The sequence below is a fragment of the Bombina bombina genome, chromosome 2, assembly GCF_027579735.1.
Source record: "Bombina bombina isolate aBomBom1 chromosome 2, aBomBom1.pri, whole genome shotgun sequence".
Taxonomy (NCBI): Eukaryota; Metazoa; Chordata; class Amphibia; order Anura; family Bombinatoridae; genus Bombina; species Bombina bombina.
Genome location: NC_069500.1, coordinates 1,291,233,252 through 1,291,260,120, shown reverse-complemented (window position 1 = coordinate 1,291,260,120; position 26,869 = coordinate 1,291,233,252). Strand labels below are relative to the sequence as shown.

The 26,869-nt window shown below is 37.5% G+C and overlaps 1 protein-coding gene across 1 annotated transcript in view; it reads right to left on the bottom strand.

Annotated features, from left to right (window-relative positions):
* The window catches only part of PROM1 (prominin 1), a 395,265-nt gene that overhangs the window by 143,847 nt on the left and 224,549 nt on the right, over positions 1-26,869 (bottom strand). Inside the window, exons 5-6 of the mRNA XM_053704117.1 lie at positions 26,396-26,459; positions 19,755-19,844 (exon numbers count right to left, since the gene is read on the bottom strand). Coding sequence (XP_053560092.1) covers positions 19,755-19,844; positions 26,396-26,459 — 154 coding nt within the window. The remainder of the gene's footprint in view (positions 1-19,754; positions 19,845-26,395; positions 26,460-26,869) is intronic.

Here is a 26,869-nt window from a genome sequence, read left to right as displayed (position 1 = left end):
AATGAGTTACACATTGCTCCATAATTACATGATCTACTCTTCGGTTTTAAGTCAGTTACATACTCCTCAATAGTCTCTGTTTCATTCTGCATTCTACATCTGAAAAGATACCTTTCATAGGTTTCATTCCGTCTAGGTACACAGTACTGTTCAAATTTGTCTAGAACAACCTGATAAACATCCCTTTCTTCATCTGTAAATGTGAAGGTGTTGTATACATCTATTGCTGCTGATCCTGCTACAGTCAGAAAAAGTGCAATCTTTTGTTCATCATCTTGCTCCTGAGTTCCTATAGCTCTAACATATAGCTGGAATCTTTGCTTAAACCTCTGCCATGCATCTTCCATATTACCAGTCATTTTCAATTCTGGTGGAGGATTTAACTTTTCCATCTTAATGTTCTGAATTATGCAGTATTAATATAAAAGTCTGTAGTGCTGTTAGAATCAGTCAGTTGTACAAGTTATGATGCACTTACTCAGTTCATGAGAAGAAGCTGTAGTCACTCTGCCAGAGCCTTGACTCTCACACTTTCAATTTGCTGCAAAGATTTCTAATGGATTCCTCAGAGTCCTTGCTTGTCAGTTCAGATGGAAGCAGGGAACTCCTTATTCTGACACCATGTTTTATCTTAGTTTATATAAGGAGATCAAGCACAGGTCTTCATAACTGTAAACTTTATTAAGAATGCTATACACACACACACTATGCAAGAGGCACTTCCTGACTCTACCATTGTGCACATAACAACAGGTTGATATGGTTCATACCAACTGATAATCTCAATATCACACAGTAACAGCCGATTGGCCGCGGATCTGCAGGGGCATTTAGAGCGTATGCTGTTGGCATTTATCGATGTTCAGCGGACATGATCCGCAATATCGGATCATGTCCGCTTGCACAATGATAATTCGGCCCTATTGTCTCAAAATAACTACTCTGGGTGGCACTCCTCTTGGTTCAGGGTTAATCCATTTCAAATCAGCACCCCTAACCCTGACTGTGCGAGTCCTTCATTCCGATCAGTTGCAGTTTGATGTCATTTGTTCCCCAGCACAGCCTGTCATCCTTGGTCTTCCTTGGCTTCGTATACACAATCCACAGTTCGACTGGGCTGAGGGACAGTTGGCCTCCTGCTTCCACTCCTGCCTTGCTAAGGTTACTCCTCTGCTCTGCATCCCCATAGCCAGTCTATATACCCCTTTAAGCTTTCCCTCAGTATATGCGGATTTCACAGATGTGTTTGAAAAGAAAGCAGCTGATGTGATGCCACCCACCGTCCTTATGGCTGCAAAATTGACCTCTTTCATGGAGTCCCACTTCCTAAAGGGAGGACTTATGCACTCTCCATAGCCAAAACCAAGTCTATGGAGGAGTATATTCAAGAGAACCTAGCTAAATGTTTCATTCACCCTTCCCCCTCTCCTGCCGGGGCTGGCTTCTTTTTTGTAAGAAGGATGGTGGGCTCAGACCCTGTATTGACTACAGGGCCTTAAACAACATCACTATTAAGAATCGCTATCCCATTCCTTTGATCACTGAACATTATGATTCACTTCAGAATGCTCGCTACTTCACCAAGCTGGACCTACGTGGGGCAGACAATCTGATTCGTATCTTTCCAGGGCATGAATGGAAGACTGCCTTCAACACAAGAATACCTTGTAATGCCCTTTGGGCTGTGTAATGCCCCTGCAGTCTTCCAGGCATTTGTCAACAATGTCTTCCGTGACCTCTTCAATCGCACTGTCATCGTCTACCTGGATGATATCCTTATTTTCTCCTTCACCCTGGAGGAGCATCATGAACACATGAGACAGGTACTTCTACATCTTAGAGACAATTCTCTGGTACCCAAACTGGAGAAATGTTAGTTCGATCAAGTCCAGATCCAGTTCCTTGGCTATGTCATCTCAAAGGATGGTTTTGCCATGGATCCTTCTAAGCTAACCACAGTTCTGGAATGGCCTCAACCCATCTCTTTAAAGGAACTACAGAGATTCTTGGGATTCTCCAATTATTACCGCAAGTTTATAAAGAACTTCTTCCAAATAGTTGCTCCACTCACGGAGCTGACTAAACAGAACAGAGACTGCAGGAATTGGCCTCCTGAAGCAGTGGATGCCTTCTCTCATCTGAAAAAGGTCTTTTGTTCTGCTCCTGTGCTCCACCATCCTGATCCTGATCTGCAGTTCACTTTAGAGGTTGACACCTCTGAGATAGGAGCTTGAGCAGTCTTAACCTAAAGGGATCCTTTAACCTCCAAGCTGCACCCTGTAGCCTTTTTCTCCAAATGCTTTACTCCTGCAGAGAGGAATTACGATGTGGTTAATCGTAAACTCTTAGCCAATAAGATGCCCCTGACTGAATGACGTCATTGGCTAGAGGGTACCGCCAACCCTATTCAGATTCTCACTGACCACAATAATCTGACTACCTAGAGACTGCCCATTGACTCAATCCTCGACAGGCCAGGTGGGCCTTGTTCTTTTCCCATTTTAACTTTGTAGTAACTTATCTTCCTGGGACCAAGAATATAAAGGCTGACGCCCTTTCCTGTCAGTTTCCTCAGTCTAGTTCTGAAGTTCCTGTTGAACACATTATACCCCCCTCCTTTGTAGTTGCTCAACTTAACACCTCTCTACTTCAAAGACTGCAACGTGCCCAGTCTAGAAAGCCTCCTGAAGCCCCTGCAGCTCCTGATATCTTCTTTGTACCTCCGAACCTATGCACCCCTGTGTTATCCTGGGCTCATGACAGCAAACTATCAGGACATCCTGGTTTGACAAGAACCTTTAAACTTCTTTCCCAACATGTATGGTGGCCTACCATGAAGTCTGACTCTCCGGATTATGTTAAAGCCTGCATGACTTGTGCTGCCAATAAGACTCCCCGATCCTTGCCTTGTGGCTTACTTCAACCGTTGTCTATTCCCAAACAACCTTGGACACACATAACAATGGATTTTGTTGTAGACTTACCTCCTTCTGACCATCATATGGTTATCTGGGTTGTGGTGGATCGATTCTCCAGACTTGCTCATTTTTTTTTAAATACATTTTTAATGAGGTTTTCAACACGTACAATAGTATACTCATGTACATCAAATGACATTTTGCCAATTTTTACAATGTAAAGTTATCTTAACAATAAAAAAGTTTAGAACAACAGAGATGTTATAGTACAAAGAAAAGTTACAACCTCTTTTTATAGCAAGAATAGTTTCCTCCCATAACACGTGAGGCCACTCATGGACCTTGAAAAGTTTGCAGCACTGTAGAGGAGGGATTCTTTCTTACGCATAATTAGTGTAGTGAGATATGTAGGTATGTTGCGTTAAATTCAAACACTACTACTGGGCTTTGTAAGAAATAACAATAATAAAAAGAAAAGCGTTAAACAAAAGGTGCTAAACAATCTTGCAGAGCTAAGAGAAAGGGATATGATCAATATTATTTTACACTGCAAGTTATAGATGTGAAAGAAGTAATTAGGGTGCGGTATGGACAAGATAAACCGCTAGGTTAACCCTCCTAAATTAGGAGGTATATTATGTGAGAATGTGGGGAGGAGGTGGTAATTTAACTCGTACATTTCTAAAGAGTGCAAGATAAGCCACTGCGTCCTGACTTAAAGTAAACAATAGAGCAAAGTGTCATATCTATGTGGACAAACAAATTGGACACTAACTAAAACTATATCTCGCTTAGTAAAACCTAAGAATCTAAGATGATATATATAACAAGGGTTAAGCAACTCCATTATGATATATAAGGGAGAGAGACTATACATCAAGGTACTAGCGCAGGTCCAGCCTGCGTTAGAAAACAAGTCATCCTGGAGTAATTGAAATCTGTACATAAGATAAGCATAAGTAGGTATGGTTACAGCACTCCTGTATATATGTTCATGGGAGTATTAAACGTCAACCCAGAACCCAGTAGCATTAACAATGTAGGGCACAGTATTATTAGTTGATTATCCTCTTATACGAAAATAAGGTACCTCTCCATGGAGCCGATTACACTGAGCACAAAGCTGGATATAGGCTGAATATTAATACCTAGGAAGCCAACGTCCAAGATCTCTCTATATGTATCTTATCAGAGTGGGGTTAATTATGGAATATTTATAACTATAAACAGAAATACAAATGTCATATAGATGAAACTAGGGAACAAATAGTAAAATAATAAAGTAGAGGAGGGGTTAACATCTTACCCCTTTTACTCTGGGACACACACAGCAAACATATTATTTAAAACTTCAAAAGAGTAAGCCATGCTATCTCGGCCGCTAACAGCACGACTATAAGTTGTAATCATGGGCGCATGTCTACTGCGTGCATGCCAGGAAGGGGAACATATCATAAAAACTGTCCCATACTTTGACAAGTGCACCAATACAGTAAGTTATTATTTACCGTAAAATATTGTATGATAGCTGCTCTGTCTCATTGATATATGGTATTAAAACTATGTTTCTTGAGGCAAGGGCTGTTTAGAACTTATAGCAGGGACCCAAATATAAAAGTTTAGATATAGTGTAAGGCATATTTTTGAGCTAAAAAAGACAAAAAAGAACTTGGGAGTAAATAAGATAATTAAGTCCTGAGACTTCAGGCAGTATTAGATTCAACAGGGGAACACAACCTTATTATTAGGCAAACAGTACTAGTTCAGCCATATTAGATTAGACAGGTCCCAGTGGTAAAACATTCCTTGCCCTTAACCTGCAAACATGACAAATCTAGTCCCTTAGCAATACTGTAATGTTTACCTATAATTATAAGGATGCTCTGCAGACCTAGTAGAGTTAAATAGAATAGTAGGAGGGAGTATGTCAGCAATATATTTTTTAACCAAGCCAGGTTCACAAGAATAGGAATAAATGTATAACACCAGTCCAGCCATCAAAGCTATATTAATGATATCTCACAGGGGAGCCACAACAGTAAAATTAGTATATTATTCCAAAACTGAAGACAATGTTTATCCCATTAAATAGGGGTAATGCCACAAAAGAAAATAAACACCTGCATGGCCATTAGAACCAACATATAAGATTAAGATATCAATTCACATTACACAGCCAACTTTTTGCATGTTGTATAGCAATTAGAGTAACTTTTCAGCTAGGATGAGAGGTCAGCAATTTCGCATATGTGTAGTACTAAAGCACAAACATTATGATCTCCCATCACATAGTAAGGGGTAAGAAAGGAGAAAACTAAACCCCCCGTGAGGGGCTGCTAGAAACAATATTAGTCCAGGTCGAGTTTAGAAGCCCCCATGTTTCAAGCCTGAACGCTATCATCAGGGGCATATGAGATCATTATAAAAATCATAAATGGATTAGCAGCTATATGTCATCCCAAATCCAAGCCACTTTAAGAGAGAAGAGCCGGTAGTGGGTATGTGAACATGATGTTCTGCTATGTCTCCGTGTTTAGTTTATCCTACCCCAGCTCTAATGTTCTCAAAAAACTGTAGATAATATTCTTGTCGTTACAAGGGTGGAAGAAAAGATTGTTGTGCATGGAAATAATCATTGTGTTGCGTGCAGGGCTTCTTAAATGGAAGCAAGAGATTTTCAGCCTGTGCTTAGTTTCTATGTTAATCTGTGAGTGCAAAAAATATATTGGTTACTGCGCTGTGAAACTCTATTAAACCTATGAAAAGATAAGAGGACTCCCCAGCCTCTAAAGTGATATGTGAAAGTGTATAAGAAAAATTTGGTCACAAAAAGAAACCAAAAAATTCTAAAATCATAGGCGCTAATGAAAGCTTAAAATATAATATAATATAGAGTTGATCCACCCCATAGCGTTTATCAACTCTGAGGACGCCTGGGAAGCTTTCTCTCCGAACCCTCCAGGATTAACTATGTGGGTGAAATACTCTCTGGTTAGGTTCTTAGTAGTAGTGCTCGTTAGAAGGAGCTCTTCGGTAATCACTTTAACCTTTTGGTGCAGCGCCTCCTTAGCTATTGCTGTATCAAAGGTGAGTGTTGGAAGCAAAAGTCCCTGAGTTTCTCCGCCAACTGTGCTTGTGTCTGCTGGGCTTAAATAGACCTCTGCTGAGCTCTGTTTAAAGCTGTAGCGAATTTTAGCTGGTATGAGGTTAGGAGTATGCTTAGTTCAGCTAAAAACTGCTGGGCGTTTTCCATAATGATTATTGACCCGCAAAGGTGGCAAGATGGCTGCCGTCTCTGCTGTGGAAAGTAATTCTCCGGTCTCAGCCCAACTCCAAAATGTCTACAACAACTATTAATGTTCACTAAATGCTGGTTTGGAGTCAAACATGTAACCCTCTAATAGAATAAGGCTTATTGCATAGTAAGAGTATATATTAGGTCGATTTTAGAGCAGTGAGATCTGGAGCTCTGAAGATGTGCGACCGTTCATGTTTGCTGCTGGCTCCGCCCCCAGACTTGCTCATTTTGTGCCCTTGGTCAAGCTACCTTCTGCCCAAGAGTTAACAAATCTATTTCTTCTTCATGTGGTACGCCTTCATGGTATACCTGTAAATATTGTCTCTGACTGAGGGTCTCAATTCAAGCAGTCAAGACGCCTTTTAAAGTTGTTAAACTCTGTAAGACTTCCTCGAGCCATTAGTTTGCACTTGTTATTAAATATCCATATAATTAAATATCGACTCTAACCGGGCATATGGGATATTAATCCCTCATTATAGTCTAACTAGCAGTGGTCTCTATACCAAACCGAGACTGGACGCTGAAACAATAATATAGGCTCCCTCGTGCTGATAACAAGTAAAGGCTCATTTGAACTTAAAATGTACAGTCAACAAATTTACAATAGCACCAGCGAGGGTGACTTATTAGGGGGTCCATCCCATCAATCATAGTTGCAATATCATAGCTTAACAAAGTAGCGATTTCCATCGAAAATTGAAAACAAACGCTGAACACATTATACAGTGGGATAAATTACAGGCTCCCCTGAATGGGTAGTGGGTAAGCAAATAATCCCAAACGTGATGGCTATGATTGAGTCCAAGGGGTGTAACTCCCATATTCCAGCTCCCACAATATTACCCTATTAGTAGCGCTTTATACGGTAAATTGAGACTAAATTCTAATAGATTATTTGCTCCAATCCGTAGAAGCAATCTTGAGCCTATAGTTTATTATTACAGGCTCTGATAGTAATGGGAGTTTAAACTCCAAACTTCGGTCCAACAAGTAGCGTTTACCACACAGGTAAAACGAAATCACAGACATACATGACACTTTCGCCATACATAGTGTAATTTAAGTGAGGAATCAACGAGGTGGGGAACACTAGTATCTGTTTATTGCCAAAATACAACGCAGGTGTAAGAATTTACATACAGACAGGGTACACTGGATATACACAGTTTATTTTAAGTGTGGAAACGAAGTGACCATCAATATCTATTTATTGCCGCAATAGTAACGTTTAATGGAACACTAGCAGACGTGCAAAAATCTGACTTGATTTGATATTAACACAAATCTTACTTGATCTGCTATTAAGATAGAGTGTTAACAAATTATACCACTTTAATACTGAGTTATCTAGGTGTAGATTTGACTGTGTAGATAGTACTTAACTATATGACTGAAAATGATTTATATAAATGTGTTATTCGATTACTAGTTAATCTCAAGTCACCATATCTTTATGTGGTGAGGATACCTACCTCACACCTCAATATTTGCATCAACAAACGAACACCATTTAAGTGACCTTTTGTGGAGAAACCCCTAAAAATATGATAGTATACTATCCCTAAATTTGAGGTGATAACTAGCACTTGAAGAGACTGAAACCGACTATAGTATAACAGTGCCCTAAATATAGTAAATGATCTATGCATGATATCAGTTTAGTTGAAGATATAAGTGGATTTATCAATATACGGAATTTAGCGAACTAGACTCAGCATTACCTAACTAGGCTATGTGGCATTTAACTTAATTTAAGGCCATATTACCCAATTCCCATAGCGATTTATACATTATAATTTGAATTAGGAGTCTTACAGAGTGAGTCTTTTAATCATTATATGTTAGTTTTGTTGTTATTTTATATACTAATAAAAGTTATGTTTTAATTAATCTGGAACACTGCCTTCTTTAAGTCTGGGCATAGAGTGCTAAGTGCATTCTGTCAGTGGATATCCCTTTATCCACAATTTGTTGTTTATAGAGGGTCTCAATTTGTTTCCACCTTCTAGAGAGCTTTTTGCAAACTGATTGGGACCTCTGTATCCTTATCTTCAGGCATCCAACGGTCTGACAGAGAGGACGAATCAAGACCTCGAAGCCTATCTCAGAGCCTATGTTAATTCCCAGCATACCAATTGTACAGAACTCTTGCCCTTAGCTGAACTGGCACAGAACACTCATTGGCACTCATCTCTGCGATGCTCTCCATTTCAAGCCACAGCAGGTTATCAACCATGTCTCTTCCCTCTTTCAGCTCAGTCTATGGGAGTTCCTACTGCTGACCGTTGTTTCACTGACCTTGCCACCCTTTGGCAGCGTATACGCTCTCAGTTACGTTCAGCTGTTTCCAGATACAAGAGGCATGCCGACCATCATTGAGCTACTATTCGTGCCTTTGCCATTGGTGAGCGAGTCTGGGTCTCTACTCGATACATTCACTTACGTCAGCCTTGCCACAAATTGGGTCCTTGCTACATTGGTCCTTAAAAGGTCCTCAAAAGATTATTTCCTGTTGCCTACAAAGTGGCTTTACCCAGAGCCCTGCACATTTATCCAGTCTTCCACATCTTTCTGCTCAAGCCCTACATCACGAACAGATTTACCTGGCTCAGACCTCCTCCTCCACCACTCTTGGTTCATGGAGAGCCGGAGTATGAGATTGCCAAGATCCTGGACTCCAGGTACAGATGCAGGTAACTTCAATACCTTGTGCACTGGAAGGGTTACTCTGTGGCAGATCGTTCCTGGGTTCCTGCTCGTCATGTGCATGCTCTTTCTCTAATCTCCAAGTTCCATGCTGCACATCCCACCAAGCCTATGTAGGGTCCAGAAGGTGCCCTTTGAGGAGGGGGCTCTGCCATGCCGCTCCCCTCTGCTCTGCTGTGGCCATTGCCACGAACGCAGGCGCTCCTACTGGTTACTAGTGAAACGGAGGTAATACCGCAGCACGGTGATGACATCATTACGGCCCGACTTGCTTGCAACTCTCTGCACCTGGATACCTCCTTGGCGCCAACCTGGGTCTATGTAAGTAGCTTCCTGTCATACTTACACTGCCCAAGTATAGGTGTTACTGTGTGTGCTCCTGGGTGCTATTCTCTGTATGTGCTGGATTTTTAATGTTACTGAACTGGATTTCCATAACGTTACTGAACTCTGCCTGCCTGACTACTCTGCTTGCTTAACCCCTAAAGCACTGGATTGCCATAACGTTACTGAACTCTGCCTGCCTGAATACTCTGCTTGCTTAACCCCTAAAGTACTGGATTGCCATACTGATGCTGAACTCTACCTGTCTGACCACTCTGCCTGCTTAACCACACTATTGGTTTATCCCTGAACTGTTATATTTCTGGTTTTCCATTGTTCCAGATTCCTGCCTGTTTCCGGACCTTCTATTGGTTTATCCTTGAACTGCCATTCCGCTGAATTTTCTTCCTGTTACCGCTAAAGACTACCCTGCCTACTGTGAGTACCGCTTACCTCATTTTGCAAACTTTCTCTGCTCTGGGATATTTCCTATCATTTCAGCTTGACGCCAGGATAAGAAGACTACTGGCCAAATTTGGTCTGATAGTGGAATATCCCACAAGCATTACAATATGGTTTTTAAGGTGGAATCCTTTTTTATGCTGTTTCAAGTGTTAATTAATCTGCGGTGAGGACCATACTTGTGGATTCATTAATGCACTCCTATTCAGACCTTGCATTAAAAAGTATTTCACACAAAAAATTTATTTCACATAAAAACATTATTATGGTGATTATTTACAGATCAATATACATGACTTAACTACTAATCACACAACATTATTTCAGTACGATTCTTTTACACATATTGTAACCTTACCATCTATTTTAGGCTTAGATCAAACCTCACTTAATTTTATCCTACATTATCTTCTTGAGGGAGTTATGTGTATAGTTTAGTGTCAGGGCTTTTAAGAATTAAGTAATTCCTTCCGTGGTTGTAAAACTTTTGTCTATATAAACAGGCTTAAATCAATTTCTGGAGTTCAGTCCCCTGGTTTGACGGTTTTAAATTTATATATTAATTCAGCTTCTCTATATAATAGTTTCTCCTCAAAATGTCCTCCTCTCCAGTCTTGTCTAACTTTACAAACTGCCAAAAATTTAAAATCTTTCGTGTTGTTATTATGTATTTGCCGAAAATGTTTGTAGTCTCAAAATCGCCTTTCCAAATTCAATACTGATGCTCTCTTATTCTTTCTCTAAGGGTCCTAGTGGTCTCTCCTAGATATTGCTTCTTACATGAGCACTGTATCATGTATATTAATCCTTTATCTTTGCACCTTATAATGTCCCTAATGGATACATTTTCCCCAGTTTGTGTTACTGTAAATTGTTTTAATTTCATTCCATTCTGGCACGCCTTGCATGACTAGCATTGGAAAAAATGCAAGTCAGTTTATTCTCATGCAAGTCTTGATCTATCATTATTTTTTATTATTTATTACATTGCCTTTATATTCGCTCGGGGATAAAATGTTTCTCAGATTTGGTGCTTTTCTATATACAACTCTTGGATATGGGTTAATTTTATCGCATATTACTGGGTCCCCTTTAATTAGATGCCAGTGTTTTATTAATATTCTGTTGACAATCTTATAATCTTTACTATAAGTGGTCACAAATGGTGTATTGATGTTTTCTTCCTGTCTTTCTATATTCTTTCTTGTATGCTTAATTAATCCTCTCTATTGGTCTCTTGCCCTATTTACTGCTTCTTCTATTATTGTATAATCAGATCCCCTATCAGAAAACCTCTGCTCTATCATTTTCACCTGGTCTTCATCAGAAAGTCTAGTTTTTCCTTATTCTCAGTGTTTGACCGGTTGGTATGTTGTTCTTCTCAGATGGCATCTATATCTTTAAAGTGTTTTCTGGTGTATAGTATCTCATCTTCTGTTAAGACCTCTAAGTCTAGGAACACTAAACATTTTTTATCATATTTGTATGTAAAATTTAGGCCAACCTCATTATTATTCATCCAATAATATGTACAACGATTAGTACAGCAACTCAGGAGTGCAGTGCTCGTGAAGACAGGGTCCTGCCTTATCTCCCCAATTCCAATAGTGAATATATAAATGTCCACAGCACTGTATCATTCAAGATATTTTATTCTCTGTACATAACAGGTACTCAAACAGCGACGTTTCGAGTGTTGCCACTCTTACTCATGCTAGTTACAAACTATCAATTACAACAATTTAAAACCCTCAGTTTGGCGCCAACCACTCTTCAGGTGGATCTGCTGCCCTCTTCTGTTCATTTCTAATAATACATTAAAAACATTTCTAATTACATGATACTATGTAACAAAAATTTAAAGTGTTTGCTTACATTAAAGTTATTTCTTTAACTCTTTGCATCTCAGATAGATTATATTTTAGCAGGATCACATTTTAATTTTATTTTTATACAATAAAGTTGTTCAACTAATTTCATACTTGGTTATATTTTAAACCATACTTATCCAAGATTATACTTTAAACAGTGTTATACTAGACAGTAAATAATTATACTATTTGAGAAGAGTTACACTATCCTAGGTGAAGATTATGGATGTCATTATACATTCACTGAAAAAGTAGTTTTGCAGAAAAATAGTTTTACAGAAAAATAGACCAATCAAAGTCCCTATTGAGCCCATTAGGTTCCATACTACCCAATTCAAAGATCCAAAACATTTCTTTTTGTTTTAGTATCTTTTCTCTATCACCTCCATTTCTCTGTGGACCCACACTATCGATCACTTGCCACCTTAATTGGCTTATCTGGTGGCCACATTTTAGGAAGTGATGGGACACAGGGGCTTCAGTATTCTTACACCTTATGTTTGAGCGATGCTGACATATCCTGTCTCTGATCATACGGGTAGTCTCCCCTATGTAGATCAGAGAACAGGAACATTTTATGAGATAGATTACATATTTAGAATCACAGGTATAGTAATCTCTTATCTCATATTTTTTCCCATTTCTTGGGTGATAGAAATATTTACCTTTTATAATAGAGTGACAACTCATACAGCCCAGGCATGGGAAAGAACCTCTACTTTTATTACCAATAAATGCCTGTCTCTCACGCTTCTTAGAGCCAACGTCTGTATGTGTTAGTTGATCTCTCAGATTTCTTACTCTTTTAAAAGCCATTAATGGTGGATTTTTAAATATTTCTATACCTTTATTGCATTCGCTCAAAACATGCCAATGTCTATTTATAATTCGTTTTACATCCTCACTTGCAGGACTATATTGGGTAACCAAAACCAATTTATCTCCTTTTTTACTTTTAACTACACTTTGTTCCTTAGACCTTACTTTATCTATGTGTTTAGCAACAATTTCCTTAGGATATCCCCTATCTAGGAATTTTTGCTGCATCTCTCTCAGTCTGATTTCTTTAGTGTCTGGATTGGTGACTATTCTGTCTACTCTTAATAGTTGACTCTTTGGTAATGAGTTAAGTAACCCTTTAGGATGGAAACTTCTGTAATCTAATAGTGTGTTCCTGTCTGTCTCCTTACTATAAATATCAAAGGTTAGCTTTCTTCCTTCCTTAATTACTCTAGTATCTAGAAAGGTCACTGTCTCTTCGCTCCACTCTGCTGTGAACTCTAGACCAGGGACTGCCCCATTAATTTCTTTCACAAATTCCAACAGGGACTCAACGCTGCCCCACCATATGCCAAATACATCATCTATGAAACGCCACCAGGTGGCGCCATACTTTCTAAATTTATCATTTTCATAGATTATTCTCTCCTCAATTTCATTCATGAATAAATTGGCATATGATGTTCAGATTTACAAGTTGAATTTATTGAAGAATTATTGAGACTTATTCTGTATTGGAATCACTTTATGTTCCAGGATGATTGGTACATTCAGATTAAGGGTACAGCAATGGGGACCAACGTTGCCCCATCATATGCCAATTTATTCATGAAAATTAGCTAATGAGCTCATCATCTTAAAGGGATACTAAACCCAAATTGTTTCTTTCATGATTCAGATAGAGCAAGCCATTTTAAACAACTATCTAATTTACTTCTATTATCAATGTTTCTTTGTTCCAATGCTATCTTTATTTGAAAAAGCAGGAATCTAAGCTTAGGAGCAGGACCATTTTTGGTTCAGCACCCTGGTTAGCGCTTACCAATTAGCAAGTGCTACCCAGGTGCTGAAACAGATCCCATTTAGCTACGGCTGTTCGCTGGGAGAATCTAACAGCACAAACACAGGACAGCATTTCCAGCCTTGTTCCGGCCGCCCACGGGTGGTTGCTTAGGAGATTGTAAGTTTGTTTAGGGAGAGATCACAATATCAGCGTGCTGACTGCTGCAAAGGTCAGCGTGCCTGTTTTGCACCTCTTGTTCCTTAGGTATTTTTTTTGTTCTTTCTGATATTTACCTTATTTGCATGGTTACACTATGATGCGCCCTTTATCTTGTTTTCACTTTCTTTAGTTATTTAAAATAACTGCTTTTGCCTGTTGTATCCCCACCTTTACTGAAAATGTCAATACTTAAATACTAATAATAGAAAAGTTATAAATAAATTACTATAATGCCCATTTTCAATTGTTCTATCTAATTACTATACTGTGTATAGAGAGATAAGTAGGATTTTTTGTAAGCATAAATAAATAGGCTGAGATCTGTTCTCCCTGCAAATTCAGCCCATTTCATTAAGTTGTGGTTGCAATTAGCAAAGACAGCTATTTTATATACAAAAATATACCTAAATGAACAATTTACCTACATGTTAAACTCTCCAGATGGTATAACAAATCATTATAAACACATTGGGCTAGATTAGGAGTAGAGCAGTAGTTTGCGCATGTGTTCGAGTGTTAAAACCGCTAGAATTATTTTTTGCAAAGTTGCAGAAACAAATAGACTTTGAACGCAAAAATCACACTGCCCCATAGATTTCAATGGAGCTAAAACAAATTAAAAAACCCTAACTCTCACAAGCCATGATTGCAGTTATATTTAAATTATATATATATATATATATATATATATATATATATATATATATATATATATATATATATATAAAACCAAAGGAGTAGAAGTGCTGAGAACGGTTGATAAATAAAAGTCCTTTATTGAAAAATATTTTTTCATAAAAACATCCGTGAAGTGAACATGTAGCAATGAAGTGAATCCGCTAACATAGCTATGGTTACCGCCTAAGGGCTGAAACATGTTAGTGGATTCGCTGCATTGCTACATGTTCACTTCACGGATGTTTTTATGAAAAAATTTTTTTCAATAAAGGACTTTTATTTATCAACCGTTCTCAGCACTTCTACTCCTTAGTTATCTGCTCTACGGGATGTTTGAGACGGTTATTTTGGGGCTTTTGAATCCTTTAACAGTGGATTTCCAGGGCTACAATCTTTGGACGAGCCGATTGGACAAGGAAGTCACGTGTTCGGGACAACGCCTCCTCCTGCATCATAGGACGCAAAGTTTTGCATATTGAGTAAAGTGTTGACCGCAGTTCATTGTGAACAGAAGAGCCGGGCTGGTAGCGGTGAGTTTTAAGTTGAACATATTGCCTATCACCTCCGCTATACATTTTACCACCAGAGCTTTGTATACGGTTCTAGACCATTTGATGTTTTTGAGAATTGGCGTATATAGGAGGTGACACACGGTAACCTGTGGATCTCTCATAGGGAGTATTATCCATCCTCTGAACTAAGGATCTAGATGTTTTTGGTTGTCAGACCATTTAACTCTCATAAGCTGAGACAATTTATCTTGTATGTGAGCAGGGTACTATTTCTTCTTGTATGTATGTATATATATATATATATATATATAAATAAATATATACACATTAATATCTATTTATAAATACATAGAACATATTCCCCTATGTGAAGAACATTGGAATGTGAAATATTTACAATACATACACAGTATAATACTTTATCAAATATGAATATTGCATAAATATAATCTTTGATGTTTTCATCGACTTAACTGCAAAGGGCTCCAATGCACATATATACATGTCTATATATGTGCACGTATGTATTCGTGTGTTTATATATGTATAAATGTCTGTAAATACAGTATCTTTGAGCCTTTATAACTTTTTATTGCATTTTTTTAACAATAATTTTTATAAGATAGTGTTTTCTTAAGTGTAACTACTTTTAAATGTATTTTTTTTTATGTGTTTTGTGACATGTTTATGACTTGTGTAACAGTCAACCAGTGCTCTGAAGTTACAGTAATCATTCTAGTGTAAATTGTGATTGTGCTTATGCATTCACATTTACTTTAAACTTGTAACATGGGAGGAATTTAACTTGTGTGCAAATGGCCTTGAAAACCTGATTTCACTCGTGCGTAAACAATGTCGCTTTATTCGTAATTTTATAGCACACTGTCCCTTTAGCTAGCACACATAAATTTCAATGTGTGCATATTTTTCTAATATGAAATTACATGTCCCTTAAATTATCATGGCCAGTGAAAACCCTGTCCATATTGATGAGGTGTATGTGAGAATTAGCAGATAAGTCAGAGCATGCTCGTTCATGAAGTTAGCAAGATAACTAGAATATGCTTCATCATGTATGATAAAACTGTGCAGAGACAGGTGCTCTTGTTACACTTCATGAGAAATGTTGATTGTTTTTCATGGTCATCTTCTTGCTTTGGATTCACTTAATCTAATAAATATCTTTGCAGAGATGCCTGTAAGTATGGAATAAGATTGCTGTCAAAAAGGCAAGTGTATGTGATTCTATATCATTGTAGATCAACTGTAACATACAAATACAAATCAAAAATTTAAAAATAATTTTTTTTAAACGATTCAAATCTTTACAAAACACAATTCTTTTTTTTTTTTTTGGAAGTACAATTTTGTCAAAACATTGTCAAAAATAAATGCTTGTTCCAATTTTGCTAAATGACTTGTGATGTAACAGCAAGACAGTTCAGCAGTTTGCATGGAAACTAGTTACTGCTTTGCCCCAGCACATTAGAGCTGATTCTGAGCTCTGTACCTCGGTGACAGCAAAATTTCCCTATTTCCAGAATTGCCCTTAGCCTCACCCACGGAACATCTAGAAACACCCACAAACTGCCCAGACACACCCACAGACTACCCAGACACACCCACAATCCCACCCACTAACCAACCATGATCCCCCGTCCCAACAGCTCCACGCACAAAATGGAGATGGGCCCCTATCAACTTCCTGTGTCCCTGCTACACAGCCACAAATGTTGGGGGGTATTCATCAGCATCATCGCAGGTAAACATTTAACATTTATCATGTAACTTACAATATGGCCATAACATGACAGAAGTGATTATTCTCATTTGCATAATGCAACACTATACAGAGGAATAATGATTTTTATGTTTTAATTACCGTTTTCATAGTAGCAGGAAAACTGTAGCATGTGTTCTTGTTTCAGAATATGTTTTTATTTATGTTGTCATTTACCATACAACATGCTTTAACAAATGCTTATTCTACCATGATTTTTTACAATAATGTACCAAGGAATATTCATTTTTTCAGACATTTCTCCACATTTAATTGAAAGCAAAACAGACTAATGTGACATCACAAGTCCTTTAGCAAAATGGGAACTAGTATTTTTTTTTATATAGTGTTTTGACACGTGCTGATAGTGTACTTTTTTAAAGATTCTCATGCATGGCTGTGAGCATGTGCATTTATTCTGTGCAGCCTCAATATGCTCAATTTCCCTGCGCTGTCATTATCACGGCACTTGTAATCTAGGTCAGTATGGGAAAAGCAGGTGACGTGTTTAGAACCAATGATGCACTCGGTACTGTGTCGCACTAAGAAGTAGTAAGGTAAAACGTTAGCGATTCTTATTTAACAGTTATCAGGGGAATAGTTAATATTCTTCTTATTGGTCGTTAATTCTTATCTACATTTTAAATACAATTTTCCCAGTTTCTCCCTATAGTAGACCATCTGTTATGCAATGTTTTTGTATTAAGGTTTGTTTGAATATAATGCCAGTATATCTGTGCTAATGCAATATCTACAACTCACTAATATTACTAATACATGAGAAATTGCCATTTTTTTAGATTAATTAAAGGGACAGTCAACACAGTACATATCGTTGCCATTTTCCAAAAGATTTCCACTGAACAATCCTCTTGCAGCGTATCCTAATAAGAAATCCGTTCTGTAATTTACACATTTTCAAACTTTTAATGCGGCTCTTTGCTGAATAAAAATGGCTGCCAAACTCCTAATATGCATGACATGTCAATAATTCCTGGTCAGTTAGCAACTCCTTGTGTTTCAAATACTCACAAATAATCCTGTGCACGGCTTGCTACGTTTTGGCATGCACACTGTTCTTCATCTAGCAATATCTATATTTACAACTGGGACAATTATTTAAAAATTTGCTGTAACTGTAATATATAACAAATGTTCTGCAGATAATTTTAACCGCCCATCATAAGCACATTTGTCTTAGATCTGCCTCCCTTGCCCAAACAAAAATGTCAGATAAATCGTTCCATTTGTTCCTATACTGTGCCTGAGCAGCAACAGAGAGGACTTCAAGGGCTTTGGCATCAGCACTGTGATACCTTGCATTAAGCAAAAGGCATCGGAAATGAGATTTGAAGGCCTTGCATCAGATGTCCGAGGCAGCTATATCTGAATAGCTTGTGTCTCAACTGGGGCAGCTAAGGGGAACTGGAGACATGCCTAGGGGCCCTCTTAGTTCCTCCACTATTACTAAGCACTTCCTATGTGAGATATAAAGGTCCCATATTGTATGCTATTGGTTTAGTTTTTGAGTGAGTGCTTCTCCAAATTAGGTAAATAATGGTGGTGTGTTGGGGGGTTGACTATTAAAAAACAATTGCAGTGAACTTTGACTTAAATTTAGAAAATATTCACACTGGTAGATTAATCTTTCACAGAAGAATATAGTAGTATAAACTACAAGGTGTTTTATGTAGGTGCAGTATACCTGCCACTTCTATTGAAATCAGAGACCACATACGTGTACCACAGTAAATGCAGAAATCATAATGTAACTTTCTATTGTCAGACAAATTTGCCATCTGTGTTTACTATAACAGAATTGTAGGAATCCATTAACCCTCTTATACTAGGGACAGATTAACATGAAATGCTAATCATTGGAACATTTTATATTTCTCAAGCATGCATTAGTACAGCCCTGTGTAAACCATGATATCATTTCTGCTAGGAATATTTACTGTGGCATGAATATGGCACTGTTGTTTTTTGGCAGAGTCTGCAAGTCAGAGTGAACAACACACAGTACAGTAGAGACTACTGCTGATATAGATTTGCAGTATACATGGCCACAAGCCGGTAAAGCTATATTACTTCACACAAGTGATTGTGAATCACAGAAAAAAGGTTTAGGGCATATTTTAAATAAGATTCTCATCTATGATGTCCATTGAACAATAATATTCCAGCCATAAAGGTGCTGCAACATTACTGTGCTGGAAGTCTTTTGCTGCAATAATGTTATAGCCAACATTGTTGTCCCCATAGCAATAGTGACGAGTGAGGTAATGTAGTGCAGCCCTTTCTCGTAAGATGGGGGTAAACCCTCTGGCTTTCTCCCTAACTTGCCCCCTCCTTAAAAGGAATTGAAACACCTTGTAATTATAAGACTTTTGTGCAGTCTTGTGATAAATTAACATATTGTTTGCTGTACTCAAGTTTTTCATGGCCAGTTCCACCCCACTATTAGCCTTATCTGGAGCATCCAGCCAATACTTGTTACTGTAGTACTTAGAGTAAGATAAGTGCTGGTTTGCAGTTATTTTGTAAAAGCAGCTTATCTTATTTTTTCTGCTGAAGCCAATTAGACACAGATATAAAGGACCTGTTACAGTAATGAGACAATGATTGGCTTTTAAAGTCTGAAGTATGAACATTCATTTATAATAGGAATTTGAAAACCTACAATTTTTAGAGATATATTACAGAATACAGGGGGGCAAAAAAAGTATGCTGCAATATTGTTTAGTACACATAATTAACCATTTAATATTAGAGTCTCAGAAGCCAATCACAGTGTTTCATGTATCTTTAAGTCCAAACCTAAACCAATATTTTTAATTCCACATTATAGTGACTTTGTATCTTCAATGGCAAAAATACTGCATTGTTGCCAGGGACAGCATATTTAGACTGTGATCTCTGCGAGTGTAAGCTGCCATGGCACAAATCTGGGCAGTGAGACTGAAAATTCTATTTAAAAAAAAGGGCAATTTGAAAAATATCTAAAGTGTGTGTTTGTGCACAGCTCATGCCTAGGTACAGATCATCAGTCGCTTTATAAGTGGACAGTGATCTGCTCCAAAATTAATTAAAACATTATAGCAAATAATTTTTTTAAAAAAAGGAAGAAATTACTTATTTTTCAATGCAGACATTATTTGTGGTTGACAGAAGTAAATGTTAGATCTGTTGCTAAATACCTCCGGCTATGGTAAGAACAGCGTCAAAAGCAGGGCGCACGTCTTTTGCTAGGTGTTCATGAACTCGCTCGCTGAGTAGGGGTCCGACATCTGAAAAACATAAGTAATTAAATACTGTACAGTAGCAGTTGATGAGGGGGAAAAGGGCATACACAGCGATCATATAATATACTTGTAAAGATCAATAACGGTTCTAAACAAGAAAAACACCTTTACACAATGAACACGGTTGGTTTCAACTAATTATAGGATAAAGTGAAAGCTAAATCCTGATTAAGCTGCACTTATTTTCCCAGGAGTATGCTGTGTGCCGACATACTTCACATAGCAAGACAAAGGGTGCACTGCTGTGATCCCAAGAGCATAGATTTTATCGTTGTAGCGTAAAAGGGACATAAAGGTAAAAATGAAATCATCACGGTACAGATACAGCATGCAATTTTAAGAGACCTTTCAGTATACTTGCCAGTAGTTCTTGAAGTCTGCAAGGTAGTACTTTTTTTATGTAAAAGAGGGGATTTCAACTATATCTTGTGTTTAATTTTTTAGGTCATGATTCTATCCTGCATAAGCTAAAGATTTCTTGTCACACTTATCAGTCAAAATGAAAGTTTCAGGTTTAGATAGAGCATGTGATTATTCAAAAAAATCCAATTGACTTCTTTTAACAAATGTGTTTTGTTCTCTTTGTATACTTTGTTTACAAGTAAACCTAGATAGGCTAATAAGAGCTCAGGAGCATGCACGTGTCTTAAGCGCTCTACGGCAGCAGTGTTGGCAAACAATAATTCTGAGCCTACCTAGGTTTATTCTTTATAACAGAGGTAAATTGGGATTGTTTATTCATTGCTAATCTATCTGAATCATGGAAGTTTAATTTCAACTCCACTGTCCCTTTAACGCTGCTTTTATATAAATGTGGTAGAAAATGTTACTGAGTATAACTCAAGAGCAACTGAGAAACCTTTACCAGATTGGTGAATCAATACTTGAAAACAACACTGAACTTTAATGCATCACTCTGTCCCCCTTGAGTCCTGAATATAAGGGAGTCATTTAAACTATGCAATGCTTGCTATAAATTACATTTAAAGGGACATGAAACCCGTTTTTTTTTTCTTTCATGATTTAGAAAGAGCATGCAATTTTAAACAACTTTCTAATTTACTTCTATTATCTAATTTGCTTCATTCTCTTGTTATTATTTGCTGAAAAGTAATTTGGAATGTTGTTTCAAATTGTATTCTCCATCTAAATCATGAAAGAAAAAGTTTGGGTTTAGTGTCCCTTTAACTCACTATTTGTCCAGCCTCTAGCTGAGACTTGCTGCTCCCGCCAATAAGAGCGCACTTTGTGATTCTTATTGCCAGAGGTGGAGAAATTACTGAAATCTTCAGTGTCCAAATATTTATAAAAAATGAATGATTTATGCTTCCACACTATTCAAATATCTGTGACATTACAAAAAAAATATAATCATCATACATATGAAAGAGCACAATTTTAACATGCTATTATGCTAACATATGTTCGGCATATTTTGGCAAAAAAGAAAGTTTGTGAACAACTCATTATTTAAGACAGCTAACTATGGGCCAGATTACGAGTGGAGCGCAAACGTTTGCGAGCAAGCGATAAGGGGTTTATTGTGAGTGTTAGCACTCGTCTGGCTTATTGCTCTTATTATGAGTTGAAAGTAAACACGATTGATTGAGCGCAATCACGATTTACGCTAGAATGATTACTACAACTTTAGAGCTTGGGTTAACTGTTTCGCAAAACTAAAAAGTTGCACTAAACACATAAAAATACATTACAAAGTATAGTAACACTCATAATAAAACTAACAAAATTATTAATAAAAAATAGGGCACACAAAAGTTATAAAGGTTCAAAGATATGAGATATCAGGTGTTAGAAAGAAAGAAAAAAGGCAGGCAAAGGGCTTTAACATAGAGATACATACATATAAATTTCTATATACATATACAGGGAGTGCAGAATTATAAGGCAAGTTGTATTTTTGAGGATTAATTTTATTATTGAACAACAACCATGTTCTCAATGAACCCAAAAAACTCATTAATATCAAAGCTGAATATTTTTGGAAGTAGTTTTTAGTTTGTTTTTAGTTTTAGCTATTTTAGGGGGATATCTGTGTGTGCAGGTGACTATTACTGTGCATAATTATTAGGCAACTTAACAAAAAACAAATATATACCCATTTCAATTATTTATTTTTACCAGTGAAACCAATATAACATCTCAACATTCACAAATATACATTTCTGACATTCAAAAACAAAACAAAAACAAATCAGTGACCAATATAGCCACCTTTCTTTGCAAGGACACTCAAAAGCCTGCCATCCATGGATTCCGTCAGTGTTTTGATCTGTTCACCATCAACATTGCGTGCAGCAGCAACCACAGCCTCCCAGACACTGTTCAGAGAGGTGTACTGTTTTCCCTCCTTGTAAATCTCACATTTGATGATGGACCACAGGTTCTCAATGGGGTTCAGATCAGGTGAACAAGGAGGCCATGTCATTAGATTTTCTTCTTTTATACCCTTTCTTGCCAGCCACGCTGTGGAGTACTTGGACGCGTGTGATGGAGCATTGTCCTGCATGAAAATCATGTTTTTCTTGAAGGATGCAGACTTCTTCCTGTACCACTGCTTGAAGAAGGTGTCTTCCAGAAAAAGGCAGTAGGACTGGGAGTTGAGCTTGACTCCATCCTCAACCCGAAAAGGCCCCACAAGCTCATCTTTGATGATACCAGCCCAAACCAGTACTCCACCTCCACCTTGCTGGCGTCTGAGTCGGACTGGAGCTCTCTGCCCTTTACCAATCCAGCCACGGGCCCATCCATCTGGCCCATAAAGACTCACTCTCATTTCATCAGTCCATAAAACCTTAGAAAAATCAGTCTTGAGATATTTCTTGGCCCAGTCTTGACGTTTCAGCTTGTGTGTCTTGTTCAGTGGTGGTCGTCTTTCAGCCTTTCTTACCTTGGCCATGTCTCTGAGTATTGCACAACTTGTGCTTTTGGGCACTCCAGTGATGTTGCAGCTCTTAAATATGGCCAAACTGGTGGCAAGTGGCATCTTGGCAGCTGCACGCTTGACTTTTCTCAGTTCATGGGCAGTTATTTTGCGCCTTGGTTTTTCCACACGCTTCTTGCGACCCTGTTGACTATTTTGAATGAAGCGCTTGATTGTTCGATGATCACGCTTCAGAAGCTTTGCAATTTTAAGAGTGCTCTATCCCTCTGCAAGATATCTCACTATTTTTGACTTTTCTGAGCCTGTCAAGTCCTTCTTTTGACCCATTTTGCCAAAGGAAAGGAAGTTGCCTAATAATTATGCACACCTGATATAGGGTGTTGATGTCATTAGACCACACCCCTTCTCATTACAGAGATGCACATCACCTAATATGCTTAATTGGTAGTAGGCTTTCGAGCCTATACAGCTTGGAGTAAGACAACATGCATAAAGAGGATGATGTGGTCAAAATACTCATTTGCCTAATAATTCTGCACTCCCTGTACATGTATATATATATATATATATATATATATATGTACCTATGTATTTATATGTGTATTTACACACATATACAGACATATATAAAAGTGCATAAATAAAAAGAGAGAAGCGCTTAACCTGAGAACTAACAATAGCATAATAGCTTGTTCTATGGCTAGTTACCACCCAAGAAGCAGCCTCTTTTTGCTCAACATGTGCCTTTCACAGAGAAGAACTTTCTTGAAGCATATCAGTCTGATCCTGACTTCACAGTACAGTGCAGCCCCGAAATATCAGGCAATCCCTCTCTGAACGAGAGAAACAGCAAAACCCCAGACATACGTTTCGGCCTATTGTGGGCCTCGTCAGTGAGGTGCAGCCATATCCCTCTAGGCACACTGAGCAACGGGTCCATGTCTGGATTCCCACATCACACTTAGGGAAACTTCCCTAAGTGTCATAATTTGCAAAAAGAGGCTGCATCTTGGGTGGTAACTAGCCATAGAACAAGCTATTATGCTATTGTTCATCCCAGGTTGAGCGCTCTGTTTTTATATATATATATAGAAGTGTATTGGAGCAGTTTGCAGTTAAGTAGATGAAAACATGAAAAAAATGTATGCAATATTCATATTTAATAAAGTATTATACTGTGTTATACTGTGTATTTAATGTAAATATTTCACAGTCCTATGTTCTGCACATAACAGAATATATTCCTTTATATAACTGTATATATCTATACTTATATATAATTATGTCTCTCTCTCTCTCTCTCTCTCTCTCTCTCTCTCTCTCTCTCTCTCTCTCTCTCTCTATATATATATATATATATATATATATATATATATATATATATAAATCAATGTAAATATATATATATATATAAAAAAATAAATCAATGTAAATATTAGCATAGGAAATTAGCACATATAGGCAAGTATATGTGCTAATTTCCTATGCAAATATATACATTGATTTAATTTCGAGACATGGAGGATTTTAATTTCAGTTTTTTATCTCCCCCCCATAATTTTAATGAATTTTATATATATATATATATATATATATATATATACACACATACATACATACATACATATATATTCTACCAAAAAAACATCAGATATATGTAGAAATAGTTATTTATGAATAAATAGAACATATTCTTCTATCTGAAAAACATTGGAATGTGAAATATTCATAATTTCATGTCAGGTTAGAGCACATGAGAATATGGTTTTGCGCACAAGTAGGGTGCTTTTTTCTCTCCATTGATTTCTATGGCGGAATATGTGAACGCGCATGCGATATTGTAAGTTTGGCTTTTTGCCCTTGTCGGGTTAGCACGCAAGCGAACACAGTTTACTTTCAACTCATAATACAAATGTAACCCGACGAGCGTGAAAAGCTTACTTCTAGTGCAGTTAATACTTTAGCGAGGAGCGTTAAATAGCGCTCCACTTGTAATCTGGCCCTAAGTATTTGTAGACAATGACACCCAACAAACACAAAATGTTGTTTATTCAGTAAAAAGACAACAGTTTTATTGTTTTTTTTTTAATTAGCAACTCATATGTTTGAAACGCTCAGTTTCAGACGCAACAAAGGAAAACCCATTGTAATAAAAAACATTTACTGCATGTTTCGGAAAGGGACATCAAAGTGCAAAAAGAAAATGTTCTAATATTTTAGAGCATTTTTGTTGCATTACTACTTGCATATAACAACGTGTTTTTAACACCTGTAGAAGGATCAAACACAGAGTTAAAGGGACAGTGAACTGTAAATGTTACTCCCCTTTATTGGGCTCCATGTACTAAGAGGCGGGCGGACAGCTTCTTAACTCGCGAAGCTGTCCGCCCGCCTCCGCTACACACGGGCAGCGGATCTATTGATCCGCTTGCCCGTATGTATCATTACACACTCAGCGGAGTGTGTAATGCCCGCCCCTTCAGTCGCGCGACCAATCACGGGACTGAAGGGGCTGTCAATCACCGAGAGCGAGCGTGCTCTCTGTGATTTTGCTTCGCCACCTAAGAGGTGGCGTAGGGTGTAGGAAGCAGCGGTCTAATGACCGCTGCTTCTTACATTGCGGGAAGCAGGCTCGCATATGCGAACCTGCTCCGCAAAGGCTCCGGAGCAGCTTTCGCTGCTTCGTACATGGAGCCCATTGTCTTATCAAAGATTTTGTTTAACTTCTGAAGTGTATTAAATAGTTTACAAAAAGCTCCTTTACCTTTATGTGGTCATGTGAAATAGATGCCTATATTTCAGTACTAATGGCAATAGAAAAAATATAATACTAATAAATTTGTCCAGCGCAGACAACCACACAGACAATCAAATATTTTTTTAGTTTTTTATAACTACTTCCCTCTACCTAAAAGATTTTAGTTTGTTTTGCAATTGAGTTGTACAGTTTATAGGTCACATTAAAGGTGGAAAAAGTTCTGAAATGATTTATCTTTGTCTCATTTTTTTTACATCACAGAAACCTGACATTTAAACAGGGGTGTGTAGACTTTTTATATCCACTGTATGTGTAGCCACCAATAACCAGCTTGCTCCTGGCAGTGCATTGTCGCTGCAGGTTAGGGTACAGTATGTACATATGCTTTTCAACAAAGAATACCAAGTACATTTTATAATTTAAGTGAATTTTAAAGTGACTTTAAAAGAAGTGCTCTACCTGAATCATGAAAGTTTAAAGGGACACTAAACCCAACATTTTTCTTTCATGATTTAGGTACAGAATACAATTTTAAACATTCTAATTTACTTCTATTATCTAATTTGCTTCATTCTTTAGATATCCTTTGTTGAAGAAATAGCAATGCACATGGGTGAGTCAATCACACAAGGCATCTAAGTGCAGCCACCAATCAGCAGCTACTGAACCTATCTAGATATGCTTATCAGCAAAGGATATCAAGAGAATGAAGCACATTAGATAATATAAGTAAATTACAAAGCTGTTTAAAATTGCATACTCTTTCTAAATCATGAAAGAAAAAAAATTGGTTTCATGTCCCTTTAAGTATAAAAAGAAACAAGACATAAATGGAATTAATAACTTCACACTTGGTTAGGTTTACTAACTACTTACTGTTAAGCTCTAACAGCGCCTTGTCCTTGGTCATGTTAAATTTGTTCAGTACAAAGTCGATTTGCTAAATAAAATAAAGAAAGAAGAAACAATGAATTTGCATTAAAAAAAGACAACTGGAAGGGAAACTATAAGAATTAGGGTTTTCACAGGCTACATATGAACTGAGCAGGTGCAACAACAACAAGAAAAAAAAAGAGGGTAAGAAAAGCTGTGAAAACAATAAACATACGCTGGGAACAATGTTTACTATAAATCCATGCCACAATCTGGTTTTCAAATGGACTAGAATGCCTTAAATTTGCAAATCTTGAGAAAAAAAAAGCAATACAAGATAATTCTCAACATTCTTCCAATAGACTGAAATAGAACTCAATCTTTAAATGACTTTAGCCAAATTGCAAAAGACAAACGGAGTTTTTATTCTGTTAGTGTTATTTGAAGTATACCCTCAGCTAGAATATGGTTTATTTA